This window comes from Hemitrygon akajei, chromosome 2 (assembly GCF_048418815.1).
Source record: "Hemitrygon akajei chromosome 2, sHemAka1.3, whole genome shotgun sequence".
In the NCBI taxonomy this organism is placed as follows: Eukaryota; Metazoa; Chordata; class Chondrichthyes; order Myliobatiformes; family Dasyatidae; genus Hemitrygon; species Hemitrygon akajei.
In genome coordinates this window covers 21622616-21644123 of record NC_133125.1, presented here as the reverse complement: position 1 = coordinate 21644123, position 21508 = coordinate 21622616, and the positions used below count along the sequence as shown (strand labels likewise).

At 39.2% G+C, this 21508-nt stretch overlaps 1 protein-coding gene across 4 annotated transcripts in view; it reads right to left on the bottom strand.

The window, feature by feature from the left end:
• fer (fer (fps/fes related) tyrosine kinase) overlaps positions 1-21508 on the bottom strand; it is a 156440-nt gene that overhangs the window by 45084 nt on the left and 89848 nt on the right. For all 4 annotated transcript variants that reach the window (XM_073068125.1, XM_073068117.1, XM_073068134.1 and 1 more), the window contains exons 6-9: positions 13595-13732; positions 12869-12988; positions 11977-12099; positions 8653-8842 (exon numbers count right to left, since the gene is read on the bottom strand). In XM_073068125.1, the coding sequence (XP_072924226.1) occupies positions 8653-8842; positions 11977-12099; positions 12869-12988; positions 13595-13732 (571 nt within the window). The remainder of the gene's footprint in view (positions 1-8652; positions 8843-11976; positions 12100-12868; positions 12989-13594; positions 13733-21508) is intronic.

Below are 21508 nucleotides of genomic sequence, written 5' to 3'. Positions count from 1 at the left end.
GTCAGCCTATCGTATCTATTGTGATATCAGCTACTAGAACAGAAAATGCTAAGAAAATTGTAGAAATTTGTAGTATACTGTAGATTTGGAATGGAGCTCGCAACACGGCCACCGTACACGGCACCATCTTGTGAAAAAATATAGTTCTAAAGGCTAAAGAGAGCAAGTGATTTTTGGGAGAAAGCATGAATTGAGAATTGCATTTGAATAATCAACCATAATTATACTGAATAGCTGACTGAAAGAGCCAAATAGCCTTCTCCCGTTCATACACCTGTTTATAATTTCTCTGGGGAAATTAGTACCAACAGGTGGCAGCAAAATAATTTGCTTTGCTTTTGACCTTTTGCAAATTTGCTCCAAGCCACATTTCAAAGATTGTGCTTTTCTAGCTTCCCCAGAAAATGGGGAAACTCATAGGGTTAAAGCTCCACACAGTCAGCAATGGAAGTCAAAATTGAACATTGAATCTGAGAATGCTGCACTACCTGTAACCCTGGTTTCCATACTTGCGCACTTAAATCACCTTCTAAGCACACAAGAGCACGAGACAGAATTTGACACGAGAGCAAGCAGAAACAAGACAGAGCAACAAGTAGGAAATAGGAATGATTGAGGATTTGCATGAGCACACAAAGATGGCTACACAGCAGCTGGTGAGAGTTGGGCCAGGGTACAAGACTGCACGGGGGTGGGGGGGGGGGGGGGGAGAGAGGGGCGGAAGAGGGAGAGCAGGAGAGAGGGAGTGAAAAATATATATGCAGTGAAAGGCTAACATCACTGTAGCAAACATCACTGTTCCTTCAAATTGTAAGTTTCATACTCAGAAGCCTATCTGTTTCCCGGCCTATTCCCTTCACACCCAATCTATTCAAAATTACTCTTATATTTCTGATGGTGGGCTACTCTAGGACCAGAGAGGTCACACAAGGGAACCACTTCCGACTGAGACATATTTGTCATGAATTGCATCTAAAACTATTTTTTGTATATAAATTACACAATTAATCAGTCATTTTTAAAAAATTGCTGGATAATCCTTAAGAAAAATTCTCATTTTCAGCCATTTTGCTGGGGAAGCTAGAAAAGCATAATCTTTAAAATGTGGTTTGGTGCAAATGTACAAAAAGCCAAAAGTAAAGCAAATTATTTTGCTGCCATCTATTGATACTAATTCAGCAGTACAAAATGAAAATTACTATCAACGATGCATTTCACAGCAATTATTCTGATCCACAGTTCCACTTTATCCTTGGACACACTAAATACTGCAAAACAAGAAGCTTTGTCTTTCTTTTAGATATTAAAACTTACAACCTTCAACGGCTCATGCGTTTAAGACTTCTCAGTCTTCCTTCCCCTTCACATTGCTCTGAACATATTGCACTCAGTTCCACTCCCTGCCATGTTTTCCATAAACCCTTCTGATCTTCCCGCTCTAATTCTAAACAATCAGCTCTGAACAGATATCTCAATTTCAGAGTCCAGCATGACATTTAAGCTCTTTTTTTCTGCCAATTGCCATCATAACGTTGGCTCTTTTTTTCTCCCCCAATCTCTCTAACTCACTTCAACAAAACTCTCTTGCAACTTGCAGCATTCTGCTCCCTAACTCTGATGAAGCCTTGAAAACTTCTAACAAGGGTAGTACTGTTGTAGTTTGCTGAATTGACCTCTATCTCCCATAGGTCATATATCAGCTTTCTGACATATGAACGATCCCATCATTGAAAATGAGGGCACTGTCTTCTAGAGAGTGATTCATTTTCTTTGGAGATCATCCCTCCCAAATGTCCAGTTTTAGAATAGCTACAAGAACTCTCCCCACTCTCTGCCAAGTTCCCTATCAAGCATCGCCTCCTGAAGGCTTAAGATTTGCTTTCCCAATCAGCGTAAATTCATCCATCAATAAGCACAGTGGAAGTGTTCTTCATTGCATGACAACTGCAAGAGAAATACAGTCAGCAGCACCAGCAACTATATAAGCTCACAGATACTTTTTCCTCCATCAATTAGGAGGAACTGTGTAAATATCCCCTTCAAATTCCATTACCCACAGAAATTTGATTTATCTTACATCTGGTTCATGATGGCATACAAACCATGTTCCTAATGAATGGATCCAGAGATCTCTCAATGCCTTTTATTTGCTAATTTTCTCATTACAACGGTGCACTTCACCTCCAACAAGCTTAACATAGAAGTGGAATTAATCTGTAGGACAAATGGGAAACTCTTCATCCTACATTGCCTCTAATTTGAAACCAAGGTTCCATCCCCTCTGCACTTCTCAATCTCAAAAGATAGGCTTTACACAATAGCTGCAAAAGGAAGATCCTCAACGAAAAGGCTCCCAGCTGTACAACATCGTTTCACAACAAGACCCTGAATAATACACAATATCTCTCATCTTAGGAGATAACACTCAGTGAAGGTAGATATCTATAATAAATTTCCTCATCTTCTCCAGTGTTCCAGTAATGCCTTTGGGCCAAAGTGTGTTTGAAGATCAAGACCTCAAACCGAACAAAGCCCACAATTAGCAAACACAAAGAAATCTGCAGATGCTGGAAATTCAAACAACACCACACACAAAATGCTGGTGGAACACAGCAGGCCAGGCAGCATCTATAGGAGAAGCGCTGTCGACGTTTCGGGCCGAGACCCTTCGTCAGGACTAACCGAAAGGAAAGATAGTAAGAGATTTGAAAGTATTGGGGGGAGGGGGAAATGCAAAATGATAGGAGAAGACCGGAGGGGGTGGGATGAAGCTAAGAGCTGGAAAGGTGATTGGTGAAAGTGATACCGAGCTGGAAAAGGGAAAGGATCATGGGACGGGAGGCCACGGGAGAAAGAAAGGGGGGGGGGGGGGAAAGAAAGCACCAGAGGGAGATGGAGAACAGGCAAACAACTGAATATGTCAGGGATGGGCTAAGAAGGGGAGGAGGGGCATTAACGGAAGTTAGAGAAGTCAATGTTCATGCCATCAGGTTGGAGGCTACCCAGCCGGTATATAAGGTGCTGTTCCTCCAACCTGAGTTTGGATTCATTTTGACAGTGGCCTCCTCTACCCCTTCTTACCCCATCCCTGACATATTTAGTTGTTTGCCTGTTCTCCATCTCCCTCTGGTGCTTCCCCCCCCCCCCCCCTTCCTTTCTCCTGAGGCCTCCCGTCCCATGATCCTTTCCCTTCTCCAGCTCGGTATCACTTTCACCAATCACCTTTCCAGCTCTTAGCTTCATCCCACCCCCTCCAGTCTTCTCCTATCATTTTGCATTTCCCCCTCCCCCCACTACTTTCAAATCTCTTACTATCTTTTCTTTCAGTTAGGCCTGACGAAGGGTCTCGGCCCGAAACGTCGACAGCGCTTCTCCTATAGATGCTGCCTGGTCTGCTGTGTTCCACCAGCATTTTGTGTGTGTTGTTGTTTGAAAGCCCACAATTAACATGGCCTCTAAATGCTTCAGAGAGTTTGAAATCTACCACCAGGTACTTCAAAGTACTAGAGTATTACTATTACCTGCATTGTTGCCTCTACAAAATCTTTCAAATCCATTAGCAGGATAAGGAAACTAACATCAGTCTCTTCTCCCAAGTCAACTTATCTAGGACTGAGATCCTAATTATACTCATTTTGCTCCATTGGAAAGACCATATCATTTGTATGCTTCACAGAAAACTTTTATTCCAAACTCTGCAAATGACAAGAGATTACCTGGTTAACAGCATATATATTTCAAGGATAGAACTCAAAGCCTTCTTTAAAAAAAGTTCACCAACCCACCAATTCCTAGGAATCCTTACCAACTACTTCAAGTGGAGAAAGAATATTTAGAAAGACACTGCTAACCCCTCATATGCCAGCAGTCCAGTGTTAGCAGGAGTATAGCATCTCACAAATTATTCGCACACCTGCAGAGTCCAGCACTCCTGCTAAAACTGTTACAAAGTCTTTAAGTGCCACATTGGCCTCAATCACTTCAGAATCTGCAGAGCAGGAATGGAAAGCATGTTATCTTTGATCCTAAGAGATAGCTTAAAAGAAAAGTAGGTGTTATTTACCTTACAGAATGCGGTACTCCAGCACTATTAGTATATGATGTTGACTCTAAGTGAACCTCTGCCTCTCAGTCAGTCATAGATGTTGCAAAGGTATTGCTAAATGTAGGAATGGACTGCATCATCTACAGAGATGTTGTTATGCATTGAACACTGTGCAATAATCTATTTTATTTATCTACTGTGAGGCTACTGATTATAGCCAATTCTTTCAAAATTTTGTTTGTGGTTTTCCTCCTTCACCAGCTGGCTTCCTAGATCTGTCAGAGTTGCATCTGAACTATACGAGAACTTAAAATTGAGACACCATGCTAGTAATTTCATTGTGACTGAAAGGCAAGCAAAAAATAATTAGAACAGAGCTGCACAAAAAAGTGAAAATAATCTTAGCTAGAAACAGAACAGGACTGAACTTTTTAACATAAAGCAAAGAGTGGCACTTTATATGAAGGATTACAGTAAGATGTTAAATGGTTCAAAAGCCAAATGACAATTCTTCTTCCAACTGCTAACAGTGGGAAATATTTTTTTAAAACTGAGTTTCCACTTGTGTTCTGGGTTGTTCACTACATTGAAAGCAGATTCAATTTAGGTGGTTTAGTGATTACAGCTACAAAAGTATGACAATTTGCTGATAACATTTATGATCACAACCACCAAATCATGTGATCCCCTGAGCAGTAAGAGGAAATTACATACAATATTGTGAATGGTCCACTACTTTAAAAAAACAAAGAACTATCCACATGCAAAGCTCATGATGGTTAGATATTTGGCTGAAAGACTAAAAGCAGAGTATACCAATGTGCTTTCACTTTAGGTTGTTTGTCTTACGAATGATGTGATAAGACAGTCAGTCTGGCATAACGTACAATCTTGTGAGTACAACTATGTCAGGTTGTTGCAAACACTACTAGAGGAATTCAACAAGTCAAGCAGCATCTGTTGAGGGAAAGGAATTGTCAACTTTTCAGCTCGAAACTCTACATCAGATTATTGCCTACCAATTGTACAACTGCTTTGCAATTTAGCCACCAGTTCCCAAGATATTTGTGAGAAGGAATTTTAGAAGTGTAGTTGGGCTAGGTGTGACTGTTCTATCCAGATTCAATGTCCAAGTCACTGAAGTGCTCTAAATTGTTTTATTCTTATTCAGCATAAACACTTGAAATCAGGATTCACTGTTTATTGTGAGAGTTGAACTTAGATCTCTGATTTGTTAATCCATGTCTTTGGATTGCTGAACCAATAACTACTGAGCAGCTACTGCATTTCCTTTACCATTTGCCTTGTTATACTTAATGGCCCATTTCTGATAAATTCTAAGTATATTTTGAAATGTTGTAGTTAAAGAGGAAAATGAAGAAATCTGACATTTTTGAAATGAGTAATAGAATTAACAGAAAATAACTTCACAACTATAATTTATGGCAAATAGTAATCAAACAGAGAAAGGCTATTGATGCAGTATACTGGAAAGGGATTCAATACCTAGTACATAGGGGATGTTGAAGAGCAGATAGATGGACTGTTCTCACACACTTACTGCTGACATTTCAACAGGAACTTGGTCAGTGGCTTCTTTTTAAACAGAAAAGAGTACAAAAAGGAAGTGTCAGAAATTGACATTAGGTTGATAAATTATAGGCCACAGTTCATGGTAGTTCAAGTTATTTGCTCCTTCTCAAATGCTCTTACAGATAGGATCATGATTTCATCACTCTTCATCTGACCACCAATCACTGACTCCAGTTGCACTTGAAACATCCAAACTGTTACCCAACCATGCAGTGTTTCATCTCATCAAAATCCACAGGTACTAGTAGATCCCTTATTTCAACTTGTTCACAGAGCTCACTTAGAACACAGAACAGGAAAAAGGCCATTTTGGCCACAATATTTGTGTGAAAAACAAATCCAAATTAAACTAAATTGTTTCTGCAGATACTTGATCCACATCACTCAATTCCCTACAGATTTTTCTGTCGTTCTAACAATCTCTTAAACACCACAGCCACTATCTGCTTCTACCACTACCCTTGGAAGGCAATTCCAGGCACCTACCACTCACTACGTGGAAAAAAAATTTGCATGCTGTGACAGAAAGCACTTGGTAAACACGTTCCTTACACACACGAACATTGCCTTGTCATTCTGATGTCATTGCATATTCTCATAATATTCTCTAAGCTGAGCTGAAGCGCTTGGGCTGGCTGTATGGTGCCTTTACCACCATACATGGTGGAATATTCTGTTTCTTTAGTAATGGAGATGTATAAATGTGTATATCTTGTTTGTATTCTATATTTAAGGGAGATACTTCTGCTTATTTTGTAATAAGATTGCAATTACATTGTTGGATGCATCATATTTTAATTCATGTATAGTCATAAGTTATCTTTCTGAGTAATTAAAGATGGTATGTCCTGGTGCCTAATAAAATGGAGCTTGTAACCTTCAGAAGAAGAGAGAGATAGAAGCTGCCAGGAGTTCACGCTGGACTAGAATATAAGTATGCAGCTATTTTGTGTTTTCTGGTAGACATATTTTAGCAAATATTTTGTTTTCTATTTACGCTATTTTTTATAAGTTTGACTGTTGATGCCTCTAATAAATACCCTTGCACTGAAGTACTAGACAACTTCAGCCATTCTTCCTTTGGTCATATCCCATGTATCTAACACTTGCACATCAGCATTAAATCGTTTCTCTTCACATTAAATGCATGCCTTGTAGTGTCAACATATCTACCCTGTGGTAAGATTCTGATTGCTCACTCTATATATGGCTCTCATAAATTCATAAAATTCTATCAGGTCTCCCCTCAACTTCTCATGCTACAGAGAAAATAAGTTTGGCCAACCTCTCTTTTTAAGTCATCCTTTCTAATCCAGTCAGCAACCTGATAAAGCTCCATAGCGCGCGCGCGCATTCACACGCACACACACACATGCATCTCTGAACGTATAACACATCGAACCTTGAAGTCAATGGGCTACAGCAGGAGAACACCATGAACGTGCACTCAGTGCCAGGTTATTAAGTGTGCTTAGTAAAGTAGCTACTGAGTGTATGTCATGAAAATTGTTGTTTTCTGATAGCAGCACAGTGCTAGACATGAAAATTACTATAAATTACAAAATAAATAGTGTAAAAGAGGAATAACAAGAGTTCATTGATGAATCAGAAATCTGATGCCAGAGGGGAGTGATGAACGCTGCCTTCTTGAGGCACTGCCTCTTGCAGATGTCCTTAATGGCAGGCAGGGTTTTGCCCGTGACAGAGTGGAGTCTACAACCCTCTGCAGCCTCTCGCTATCCTGTACATTAGAAGTTTCATATCAAACTGTGATGAAATCAGTCAGAATAGTCTCCATTGTATATCTATAGAAATTTGCTAGAGTATTTGGTGACATATTGTTTCTCCTCAAACTCCTAAAGAAGTCAAGCTTCAGGCTTCTTGGTCATTGCATCAATGTATTGGACCCTGGACAGGTCCTCTGAGATGCTGACACTCAGGACCTTGAAGCTGCCAACCCCTCAATGAGGACTGGTCTGTGTTCTCCCAACTTCCCCTTCCTAAAGTCCACGATCAATTCCTTGGCCTTGCTGCTATTAGTTGATTTGTCAACATCACTTAACCAGCCATCTATCTCACTCCTATATGCCTCTTCATTGTTATTTGAAATTTTGCCAACAGCAGTGGTGTCATCAGCAAATTTATAGATGGTGTTTGAGCTGTGCTGAGCCACACATTCAAGAACATAGAGACAGTAAAGTAGTGGTCTAAGCACACATCCTGTGGTATGCCTGTGTTGACTGTCAGTGAGAAGTTGATGTTACTACCAATCCGCACTGACTGTGGTCTCCTGAGAAGTAAGTCGTGAATCCAGTTGCAGTGAGAGGTGCAGAGGTGCAAGTTATTGATAGTACTGAGGGGACAATAGCATTGAATATGCTGTAATTGATGAACAGCAGCCCAACTAGGATGTCATCTAATTGTTCCGAAGCCAAGCCGAGAACCAGTGAGATTACATCCACTGTAAACCTGTTGTGGCAGTAGGCAAATTGCAGCAGGCCCAGGCCATTAATCGGACGGAATCAGACATACACACCCCCCCCACCCCCAATATACAATCTGTTTCAACTGCATCTCTGTCCATGATAGCCCTGGTTTCACCTATCAGGAAAAATTATTTTGTCCAACCATCCACTTTCTGAAACTTAAAAGTTACTTTCTCTCCTTCCCAGTTCTGACAAAACATTTTCAACCTTAACGTTTAGCTCTTTTTCAGATTCCACAGGTGCAATATGACCTGCTCAGTGTACTGATCTTTGAATGATGAGTTATAATTGTTTTTTCACTTCTTTTTAAATTTATTGTCCAAATAATAGCCTTTAGCACCTTATATTCCTTATATTCATAGTACTTTTCATGCTCAGTAAAAATGTATTGACATAACCTAGCTCCCAAATACATCTGAAATATCAGACAAACATGTGATATTTTCTCATATTTTTCTTTTAGCTTACTTTTGTTACAGTTATTAAATATGAATATCTGAAGGACATAATATGTATATTTAAATGTACCATTGAAGTAACAGATCTTGCATCATCTTCATAGGCCAACACTGGAGGTGGTTCCTTCCCATCATTTTCTTTGACCTTTCGATCCAATAAATCTTTCTGTGCCAAGAGTTTAGCTTCAGTACACTTCATCTGCTGAACATTTTGCCGCAGCTCCTCCAACGCCTGCTTCTGACTCAGCAGTGGCACAATGCTGGTAGAAAGAAATTTTGAATTAATTATATGTTCTCCATCTTCATTATGAAATGGCACGCCAGTATGCAAGAAAAATAACCTTTTCTGAAAACAACTCATTAGAGTTAACATTCTCCAAAAAATAAAACTAGTGGTTTGTTTTCATTATTTGTGTTCAAGCCAAAACTAGAGATGCCAAGAAAGCAATTGGGGGCATTTCAGTTATATGAAGAAACCAGTGAAGCTACAGCCATTGGAGCAGAAAAGGAACAGTTGCTTGAATAGAGCTTTTTCCAAACTCACTAAAGATTTGGTGCAAGTGTGTAAGGAATTTTCAATAGCAAATGGTTCAAAAATTAGAAAATGCAGATAAATGGAATTTGATCAAAAAAAAATCTTTATTTTTAAACACAGCTAATCATGATTTGGGATTTATGGCCTAACAGATTTAATAATAATGTAACATGCTGTAAGGTTTCACTGCTAATGTAATGGCCTCTCTGTAATGTTTCACTGCTCAGGCTAAGGTAACTGTTCTCTGTAACAGCAATATTTGGGTTATGACGAGAGGTAACGGCATGTTAGCCAATGAGCGGTATGTTGTTCTTTCTTGTGTGTTTGGGAGCAGGGGTTTTGTGGCCTTTAGTTGCAGAGCAATGAGAGAGAGAACGCAAATGCAGAGAGCTGGTAGACTGCCGGACGGAGTGGACTGAGGAGTGAGGGGTCAAGGGTCGGCTACGCTCTGAGGAGAACAATGGGAACAAATGGACGACATTGTGAGCTCCAATGTTTGCGCATTAGACTGTTTTATGAGAATGGGCCCTTTTTTTTGTTTCTTTACTAACCATATAGTCTAATTAAGAATTATAAAGCTCAATCATTTAGTCACATATTGTGTACTGTTTGTTATTTCGGGGTACTGATTTGTAACAGGGGACACATCGCACAGCATCCGCCCAAACAAGATTTCTTAAGTTTGGCCGGGCCGGGGGGGCTATCATCCCCTAGATCAGGGGTGTCAAACTCATTTTAGGTCACGGGCCAGATTGAGCAAAATGCAGCTTCATGCGGGCCGGATAAGTCGGACGCGTGCGAATGCAGCTTTCGTTGCCTCCGTTTTTTCAGCCTGCTCTCATGTGTCTCAGTCTCTGCTATAACTACAAAGTGTTTCACTTTACAAATTCCGTTTCTTATGAAGAAGACTGCCGAGCAAGACTGCCGAATAAACACTAAAAACCCTGAAAACCTTGGACCTGAATAAACTCAGCATTAGCCATATCATACGCCATAGGCGCTTCGATTACTGGGGCCAGCTTTAATAGTAATTAGATATTATCTCACGGGCCAAAGATAATTCCATCGCGGGCCTTGAGTTTGACATATATGCCCTAGATTAAGTCGCTAGCTAAACCGAGGGTTACAATAAGAAGGAATTGCAAGAGAAATAATATGCAACCAAAATCTGTTTTGCTGTATATTTTAAAAGATGATAGCAATTTGGAATATTAGTTTTACAAAGATATCTGTGATCAGTCTGCAAAGAATACTTTAAATGACAGCGTAGTTCTCAGTTGGAAATACAAATACTTTGCCTATAAAAAGCATTTATTCCCTTTAATATGACACACCAAATCATCACTACTGTTTGGTTTTACAAGTCACATAATTAGTTAAATGCAGATCGCAGTGTGCAGTCAAGGTGTTTAAACTGACTGTAGTAAAAATACACCTGTATCTGGAAGGTCCAACTGCTGGTGAGTCAATACCCTGGCAAAAACTACACCATGAAGTCTAAGAACACTCCAAGCAACTCCGCGAAAAGGTTATTGAAAGCACGTCAGGAGATGGATACAAGAAAATTTCCAAGTCACTGAATACCCTTTGGGGTACAGTTAAGCCAATCATCAAAAAAATGAAAAGAATATGGCACAGCTGTAAATCTGTCTGGGGCAGGCTGCCCTCAAAAACTGAGGGACTGTGCAAGAAGGGACTAGTGAGGGAGGCCATTAAGACATTTATTACAACTCTGGAAGAGATGGGAGAGACTTCGCAGACCACAACTGTTGCCTGGGTGCATCACCAGTCACAGCTTTATGGCAGAATGGCAAAGTGAAAGCCACTGATGAAAAAAAAAATTCTCATGAAATCTCAGCTAGTTTGCCAGGAGACTCTGAAGTCAGCTGGAAGAAAGTTCTATGGTCTGATAAAATCAAAATTGAGCTTTTTGGCCATCAGACCAAAAACTGGCCGACACCAAACACCCCATATCATCAAAAACACACCACCCTAACTTGAAGCATGGTGGTAGCTGCATCATGCTGTGGGGATGCTTCACTGCAGGAGGCCCTGGAAGGCTTATGACGTTAGAGGGTAAAATGAATGAAACAAAATGCAGGGAAATCCTGGAAGAAAACCTCGGCAGTTTGCAAGAGAACTGTGACTTGGGAGAAGATTTGTATTTTCAAGCAAGACAATGACTCCAAAGCTACACAGGAATGGCTTAAAAAGAACAAAATTAATGTCCTGGAGTGGCAAAGCCAGAATCCAGACCTCAATCCAATTAAGAATTTGTGGCTGGACTTGAAAAGCTTTGTTCACTCACGATACCCATGTAATCTCTCAGAGCTTGAGCAGTTTTGTAGAGAAAAATGGAGAAAAATTGCAGTGTCTAGATGTCCAAAACTGATAGAGACCTATTCATACAGACTCAGTCAAGGCTGTAATTGCTGCCAAAGGTGCATTTACTAAACACTTTGAAGGGGGTGAATAATTAATCAATTATTTTGTGCTCTATGTTTGTAATTAATTTAGATCACTTTATAGATAGCTGTTTTCACCTTGACACCAAAGTTTTTTTCCTGTTGATCAGCATCAAAAAAGCCAAATTAAATCCACTGTGATTCAATGTTGTAAAACAATAAAACAAGAAGACTTCCAGGAGGCTGGGGCGGGGGGGGGGGGGGGGGGTGTGAACATTTTTTATAGGCACTGTAAATATGCATTGCAATTCAAAAACAACACAGGACCTTTTAAGAGGTATAGCTCTAGTTGTTGTCTTCCTGTAATAGGATCTGGAATTTAAATCACTGCTTTGAGTTTTTCCAAAAAAGGTTTATCAAAATAGTAACTTGAAGTTCGCGTATTGATACTTACTCAGATTTCTTTTCACATGCCATTGTGGTTTCCTGAATTTTTTTCTCAAGTTCTATCATGATTTCTTCTTTGTTGGTAATGGTTTGTTGAGTCTGGATTAAATCTTCAGTTGTTGTTTTTAGCCTGTTATTGAAAGAGCAGAAGATAATCTAAGAATTTCAAGAAGTGATTGACCTAAGCTGCAATAGAAAAGCTATACAAATTATCTGCAAAGGTATCAAAAATGTCACAGTCAGATATTTTAAATGTCTGAGATCAACAATAAGCCTTGCCACACTAAATAGAAAATTCATGATTCAGGTTCCCATCACTATCCAACTGAATCATATTCTGAGAAATATGAACAGCACACGTCTGTGCTCTAGAATCTTAAGTTATGAATGGAAAGTCAGAAAAGATTCCTGTCCTCAAATAGCATTAAAACATACCCCACATGGTCCCGAGTCCATATAGGGTGCAGGTGGAGGCTTAAATATGATACCACCATATTTAAGACACATTAACAATCACCTGGAAGGTCTACAGTTGAACAATGAACATGGGTAGAAAATAAACCTCAAACACTGGAAATTAATCTTCTTCTCTGAATTTCAAAATTTACTTTGCAATTATTGTTAATAATAATTGACAAAATCTGCTATTTGCACCCAAGGCTCAATGATTTCTTTCAGTTTAACATTCTCAATTTCAGCAAACTTTAATAATTTAACATCCTTTCAGGTATCTGTTATAAACAAAATGTGCCCTGATTTTAGTAACTGTTCTCAGAACTCAAAGCAAATACCGGTACTTTCCTTGCAGCTGCTGTTAAATATTGAAGGCCCAAATGATTATTGTTTAAAATGTTGAGAAACCACATAGCAAAGGCATAAGAACTATTACTGAAACTTACGTTGTTTGTAAACTTTCTGCTGTTAAGTTGTTCCACAAGATATCACTGGACTGAACATTTTCTATTTCTTCTAATAATAGAACATCAAATTCAATACACGCTTCCCTAATTGGCTGTGACCTACAAAAAAGAAGTCATGTATTGAAAACAATATGCAAGCATCTGTTAAACTACCCTTGACTGATGCTTTTCTAAAAAAAACATTAAATTAAATTGACCATGGAGTTGTATTACATATAAAAATGTAAAAAAATTACTATCAGAAAAACAATATACCGGTAGTTACAAATGTAAATTTATTACCAATGAGGAGAATTTACAAACACACCCCAAAGCAATATTTACATTTTCAAAAATTTGTTTTGTAAACAGCATTCCTTAGTTTTTCAGTTTTTCTTTCCATCTCAGAATCATAAGATTTTGGAACCAACTCCTAAAGCTAGCACTTAAAATCTAGGCTAACACTTCAGGACAGTACAATCTTCAAATTTGTCTATTCAATGTTACTCAACCTTTCAACGTTGATCAAACAAGAGCAACTAAGTATCTGGAACAATGATTCATCCACAGTTACGGTCAGGGAATCTTGGCTACCCTGTAAATTTGCATTACAAATATTTTGTTACTCCGTCCGTCGTGGTTGACCATGGGTACTGCACCCTCTGGTACAGTAGTCACTGTTAGTGTTTTAGTTTTTAGTACTGGATTGAATAATAAATACATTACCTGTGATTTTCAATGAAGTGGCTATACTCTGAAGTGGGGTCGATTTGTTCCACAGAATTTTGGACATCCTTGTGGATAGTTACTATCTGTTCTGTCACAAGGCTAGTTATGTTTACATATTCTTCTAGAATTCCCTTTCTATTGAGGAAAGTGAAAACAAAAGATAGATATTGTCAGGTACAACATATTTTCACAAATCTTCTAATTTACTATACAAATACATTAAAACCCCTTTGTGGAAGATAGCCTACTGTTAATATCCCTCATAAGAAAACTGCCATCTTTGTAGTCAGTGTGAGTTCCTTCATATCCTTCACATATTTCAAATCTTACCACTGACAGCATTAAGGCAAGTTAAATAACAACTTCCAACAAACACACAAGAGAATCATGGAGTAACAGGACTTGGGAGCGTGAGCATAGCTGAATTTTAATTCTTAGCGTCCAGTGTCACAAACCACTGCATTTCCAAGCATGCAGACAAATGCAGTCTGACCTGCAATTCACAAAGTGATATGAAGCTGGCTTTAATATAATATATTCTAATATGTGATAGGTTGTAATAAATGTGTTGCTCATTCATTGGTTCACACATCATCAACAAACAATATCAATCCAAATGTGAAGTGTGGTGAGAGATTGCCCTCAGCATAATACTTGATCCAGTGTTACAGCAAGAAGCCATGATTAACTTGAAATAAATGCAAGCCAGAGGGAAAATCTTCTTAGCCAGAATGACATCTCCCACAAAGAGAAGATGACTGTACTTCCTGGAGGCTGATCATCTCAGCCCTTTGTCATCACAGAAACGAGTTCATGCTTGTGTTTCCCAAACATGTTGAGCTGCTCCTGGAATCCACTGTATTGACACTCCATCAGTTTATTGGCAGAAACATGAAAATAAAGAGGATTCTGTTTTATTGGGCCATCAGTTAATCAGGACAGCCACTTATTTGGGACAACTCTTAAAGAACAAAATCTAATTGAGAAAATAGCTAGGATTTCCTTTCATTTGTTAGGACACTATGCTGCATAATTGGGGCAGGCAGCATAATTGCTGTATGATTGAAACTGTTGCCAAACAGTTTCTCACTAGCGTCAATTGAGTGAGCTTGTATGGCTGTTACCACTATGCTGTGCTTAGAGTGAACAATTTTTTTAAATAGTTAAGTGTGTTTGTGTTCAAAAGCAAGTGATTTTTGTCATTGATAGTTGGTGAGAAATAAGCAATAAGACAATTTGGAACTGTTTTGCTCACTGTGTTTTCAAGCTTTCAGGCTTGGAGATACCAGAAATGGCCAGGAGTGAAAATGAAGAAATTTCACTACCTCAACAAGTTCAAAGGCAGTCCTAGGAGTCTGTGCTGAGTTTGTTCGTTTACAGTCAATCAGAAGAACAGGGCACCGTACAGTGGTTGAATTCCTTCGTTGATAACTATTAGAAAGTTTTATGGTACTGTAGTAATATTGGTAAATTTGTTCTGTATTTCTTTTAAATACTTGTTACCTAGTTTGTCTTTTTTTTAATCCCTTTCTAACTATTTCCATGAAATTTTGGGTAATTGTGGCAGCTGCTTAAATGGACCAAAATATACTGGTCCCAATATGCCCCAATTAACCAAAATCTACTGTATAAGTTTCGAAGTTATGAAAGGAAAGTCTTATTTGACTGCTGGAGTTCTTTGAGCAGTTGATAAGTAGAAGAGATATCAGACACCAGTGAATGAGTTGTACTTGGGTTTTTCAGAAGGCTTTTGATAAGGTCGTATACAGGTGTCTGGAGTCCATTATTTGTCCTGGAACTAACAGTAAACAACTTCTGATTTGATAGCAAAAATTGCTTGTTACAGTTTTTTCAGTCTGTAAGAATCTTATGAAATATATTGTATTTCAACTGTATTTCCTGCTCATTAAGGGTATGGGGGCAATTTTTAGTACATGCCTGCAACAAGGAACCATTTTTAAAAATCACATTAAAAGGAAAATCAGAATTAATGTGCATCAAGCCTATAATGCTAATGGCCTCTGTTCAGGTGGCAACCAGATTTCTATCTCTGTGTTTTTGTGAATCACGAATCATCTTCTAGGAGCATTTGAACACAAACAAAAGCTTGTCATATATAGAAATAAGTAATTTGCTGGAGAAGCTTAGCGGATTGAAATTGTCGATGTTTTGGATCAAAACCTTGCAAATGGACAGCATAGGTAGATTGTATTTGCTTAACTCTGGTTCTGCTGTGATAAGAACAAAGTAGTAAACTCCATACTGTAACAGTGAGAGATTACATTTGTCTGGCACTGAAACCGGTATTGATACAAGAGAACCCCTGCAAAAATATAGTTTGGAAGAGGTGGTGGACATCAGGCAGGTAGGACATAGTGAATTTTATGTTGGAAGTTTTGCAATGGCAAGGAAAGGTTTGCATGAAAGAATATTAATTTAATGCTTCATAGTTCTGGAACCACCACTGGGAATTAATCTTTCAGATGACCATCTTATCCATTCCTTCTTGATCTTATTTTTCTATTTCTTCCTGTGTGGCCTGCAGAATTTTGCAATATGCAAAAACACCACAAAAAACTAAATCCAAGCTCAGGCAAATCCAACCATACCAGAGCTGTCAAGCACCAGAAATGCACACCTATGGTAAGTCCAATTTCATTATATTGTGGCTTGGTTTCTGAACGGTCAGTGTCCACAAGAGTCACAAGGCTAGATCAAGAAAAGACAATTATGTCAAGAAACTACACACAAACTAGCTTTATACCATGACTGTGATCACTTGCCATTCAAGAACTGGAAACTTTCCTTGTTACAGGGTATGACTGGTTTTGGAACTACGACACAACCAGTCCTTTGCTCTGGATATAATATTATAAAAGATACAAGAGCCTAACTGTTAATCAGGAGCCAGCATCAGAAAATTAATGTATTGGTCTATTTCTGCAAAAAGAGGATCCAGCTGTTGCTGGAATACTGAGTGGGTTGTTCCAAAAGGAACCAATTTTCAGTATCATATTATAGACATACCTTAACCAGATATACAGTGGATTCCACTTAATTGGGGCACATCAGAACCAATACATTTTGGCCCAATTAAGAGGCTGCCCCAATTAGTTGAAGTTTCATGGAAATACTTATAAAAAAAGACAAACTGCAGTTTAACTGAGTAACAAGTTAGGTATTTAAAAGAAATACAGAACGAATTAGAGCATTACTAATACTACTAAGTATTATAAAACTACATTAGTTTTCAAGTTATCAATGGACGAATTCATCCCATTGATAACTTGCTTTCAAAGGATTTGAAATTAGCCAAAAAATTACCCATGTTCTTTAGAAATGAATAAAATCTGCTCAGACACCTAGGGTAATATTTTGGCTATTCAAATCCCTTCATGCCATCTCGGCAAGGGTCTGACATTTTTAAAATCACAATAATGATCAACATTATTAAATATCACTGCTTTATGAATTAGTGTCCGTCGGCCCAAATGGATAATATAACACAAGCACACACAACTGATGTTATTTAAAATCTGCTTGCTCCAAGTCACAAGTGCATATGACTGACACTACTTAGAAACTGTTCAGCAACAGCTTCCTGGTCAAATTTAGCAGCAAAAGTTCCCCAAATAAATTAAGGAAACTCTGGTTATTTTCTTAGTCAGTTTTTCTTCTTTAAGAGTTGTTGCAAATAAGCAGCTGCATTGATGAATCCGATGGCCCAATTAACTGGAATCCACTTGTCTTTGAAAGCATATTTAAATGATCCCATTGGAAACCAGCACTTAGAGCATAGAACAGTACAGCACTGGAACAGGACCATTGGTCCACAATGTTGTGCCAAACCAGCTAAAAACAAAAACTAATCCCTCCCACCTACACCAAGTCCATATCCCAGGCATCTACCACTTCCTGAGCAAAAAAACACCCCCATTGAACCTACCCCCCTCTCACATTCAATGCATGCCCTCTGGTATGAGGCATATCTACCCTAGGAAAAAGATATTCCTGTCTTCTTTATCTATGTCTCTCATAATCTTATAAGCCTCTATCAGATCTCCCCTCAGCCTCCACCATTCCAGAGAAAACAACCCAAGTTTGTCCAGCATCTCATAACAGCACATCCTCTAAACCAGGCAACATCCTGGTAAACCTTGTCTGCAAGCTGTTCAAATCCTCAACATCTTTCCTTTAGTGGGATGACTACAAATGTATGCAATACTCTAGGTGTGGCCTAACCAGAGTTCTATAAAGTTGCAATATAACCTCTTGACTTTTGAACTTAATGCCTCAACTAATAAAAGCAAGTATTTGAACTTGGACCCCAAGATCACTCTGCTCAGTGTACCAGCTCTTTGCATTTTCCCTACCAAGGTGTATCACCTCACATTTATCTGGGTTAAACGCCATCTGCTATTTCTCTGCCCATGTCTACAATGATCTATAACACCCTGTATTCTTTGCTAGTCTCCTACATTATCCACAACTCCATCAATCTTGGTACCATCCACAAACTTATTAACCCACCATTTACATTTTCATCCAGGTCATTAATGTACACACAAACAGCAGGAGTCCCAGCACAGATACCTGTGGTACACCACTAATTACAGACCTCCATCTCGAATAAATCCCTTAGACCACTTGTGATAGTATTAATAGTGTTAGAAATAAATCCTGAGCATTTTCTAAACTACTATTCCATCTGCAAATAGGCATAAAAGGGCTGCATAAATGTAAGTTATTTGTGGCCAAGTGAGAAAATCAATTTTTTTTTTTAGTTCTTTTACTTCTAGTTATGTTAAGTGTTAAAATTTAATATTTGGTGATCTTTAGTCAGAGTAACAGCATGGACGTAGGTCCTCAGGTCGAACTCATCCATGTCAACAAAGATGCCCATCTAAGCTAGTCCCATTTGCCAATGTTTGGCCCATATCTCTCTACATTTATTTGTCCAAGTTGCCTTTTAAATGTTGTCTTCATCCAGTTGTAGGAGAGATCTGAATTGACTGTTTCCAGTCTAAGTGTTGCTCTTTTTTCCCACTGATGACACAGACCTCCCATGTTACTTGTGTATTAAATCATTTCGTATATCAGTGAACTTGCTTTGCATTAGCACTAGAATCATTGGACTATTTTCTGTCCTGATCCCTTAAACCACTGAGGAGCTAATATAATTGAATAGATACATGTGAATCAGACAAGTGTTAAAATCTACCACATGCGTAAGGTTTTAAAAAATGCATTATTACAGTGTTTTTGGCCACTGAATTCCCATTATTTTCATGCCATTTTCCATTTCTCTGGTGTATTTGATATAGCTGTTACTCCCAACAAAACCGCAACATCTGTTCTGATGTGGAAGATGAATTAGCAGAAGAAATTCATCTGAATATTAGGTAAGTAACTGAATATTTCAAATATTAGCATAGTAACTGAGTATTTCACATATCAGTATAGAAACTGGACATTTCAAATATTAGCACAGACAATTCTGAAACATTTTAACCCCACAAAGTTCAAAGGGAGAATCAGCATCTACACAAATGGACAAAACAAAAGGCCTCATAAAAAGCCTCCTCCCTTAGACTATAATTTAGGCCTGCTTGGAAGCAGTCAATTGATTTCATACAAATATGCTTGGCAAAAAATGCATTTTGTTCTGTTAATTCCCCCCCTCCACTTTTTCATACAAGCTACTGCAAAGTTCACAACAAACTGAACTCACATTAGTGGAAGAGCAGTAATGTGATCAACCAACACATTGTGGTCCTAGGGAGAAAATTTAAAGTAGCACAACAAAGACTATCGTCTTAGCTAAATTTGAAGTATATGAATAAAATTTATAGTTGCACATTTAAGGGAAATTAATCTTAGAGCACATCAAGTTTTCTGTTATAAACTGATTGAAAGGGATTTAATTTTAAATTATCAGTAAGGAATTCTTTATAGACTGGTGACCAAGGAGATCAGATAGTTTGCCAGTGAAATCTTCACAGCAGAAAACAATTCAGTGGCCAAGATCAGTTTCACTTTGTGCGCAATGTAGTAATAAATTCAAAATTAAAAGGAGAGTTCAGCATGCTTAGAATTAGTTTTACGCCAATACTAACCACAGATAATTAAAAACATCCTGCTCCAGTTCCAAAGAATACATTCTTGTTAGCCACTCAGAATTCTAAATTTCAAAGTCTAAATTTGTAAGGCCTTATTATCTTGGTTGCTCTAAAGGTAATGAATTTGGTCTTTAAATATAACAACCATCCTTTGGCCGGAACATTAGTCAAGTCACTTTTATTGTCATTTCAACCATAACTGCTGGTACGGTACATAGTAAAAATGAGACTGTGGCGACCCACTTCCCAGCGCATGAACCGGCTCACAAAGCAGCGCGCGCTGGCATTGAGGCAGATCCCAAAGAGGGCACCAAGCCTGCTTCACCAGCAAGGGGAAAAGCCCGCGCGCGGGACGGGACTGTGAATACGCGCCCCCTACAGCATTCCCACCTGGGGAGGGCGGGATCAGGAAGGCTTTAAAGCGAGGGCGCGAAGTTTGAATAAACCTCTTTTGCAACTGCAGCTCACCGACTGCGTGTCGTTATTTCAGCGCTGCGTGTAGCACACCTCTACAAGACAATGTTTTTTCAGGACCATGGTGTTACATGACACAGTACAAAAACTAGACCGAACTATATAAAAAACAACACAGAAAAAAACACTAGACAACAGACCTACCCAAGACCGCATAAAGTGCACAAATCAGTGCAGGCATTACAATAAATAATAAACAAGACAAGAGGGCAGTAAGGTGTCAGTCCAGGATCTGGGTATTGAGGAGTCTGATAGCTTGGAGGAAGAAACTGTTACATAGTCTGGTTGTGACAGCCCGAATGCTTCAGTGCCTTTTCCCAGACAGCAGGAGGGAGAAGAGTTTATATTAAAGGTGCGTGGGGTCCTTCATAATGTTGTTTGCTTTGCGGATGCAGCGTGTAGTGTAAATGTCCGCAATGGCGGGAAGAGAGACCCCGATGATCTTCACAGCTGACTTCACTATCCACTGCAGGGTCTTGCGATCCGTGATGGTGCAATTTCCGAACCAGGCAGTGATGCAGCTGCTCATGATGCTCTCAATACAACCCCTGTAGAATGTGATGAGGATGGGGGATGGGAGATGAACTTTCCTCAGCCTTCGCAGAAAGTAGAGACGCTGCTGGACTTTCTTTGCTATGGAGCTGGTGTTGAGAGACCAGGTGAGATTCTACGCCAGGTGAACACCAAGAAATTTGGTGCTCTTAACAATCTCTACCGAGGAGCCGTCGATGTTCAGCGGGGACTGGTCGCTCCGTGCCCTCCTGAAGTCAACAACCATTTTGTTCACATTCAGAGGCAGGTTGCTGGCTCTGCACCAGTCCGTTAGCCGCTGCACCTCCTCTCTGTAAGCTGACTCGTCATTCTTGCTGATGAGACCCACCACGGTCGTGTCATCGGCAAACTTGATGATGTGGTTCGAGCTGTGTGTTGCAGCAGTCATGGGTCAGCAGAGTGAACAGCAGTGGACTGAGCACACACCCCTGGGGGGCCCCCGTGCTCAGTGTGATGGTGTTGGAGATGCTGCTCCGGATCCGGACTGACTGAGGTCTCCCAGTCAGGAAGTCTAGGATCCAGGATTACATCAAGAGATCTTAGACATTGACCCATACTTGATGAAGCAATAATGTTCAATTTAGTATCATCTAAGACTTTAAAGTAATGAAGAAGCTTTCGCTGCTTCTTAGCTTAGCAAAGTACTGCAATTTTGGTTTGCCAAATGACTACAATGTAACCATCTACTATATATATCATGGCTATTATATGTAGATAATACATATGGGTGGGAGTTGAAGTAGATGAGCTTCTACGTGACTGCTTT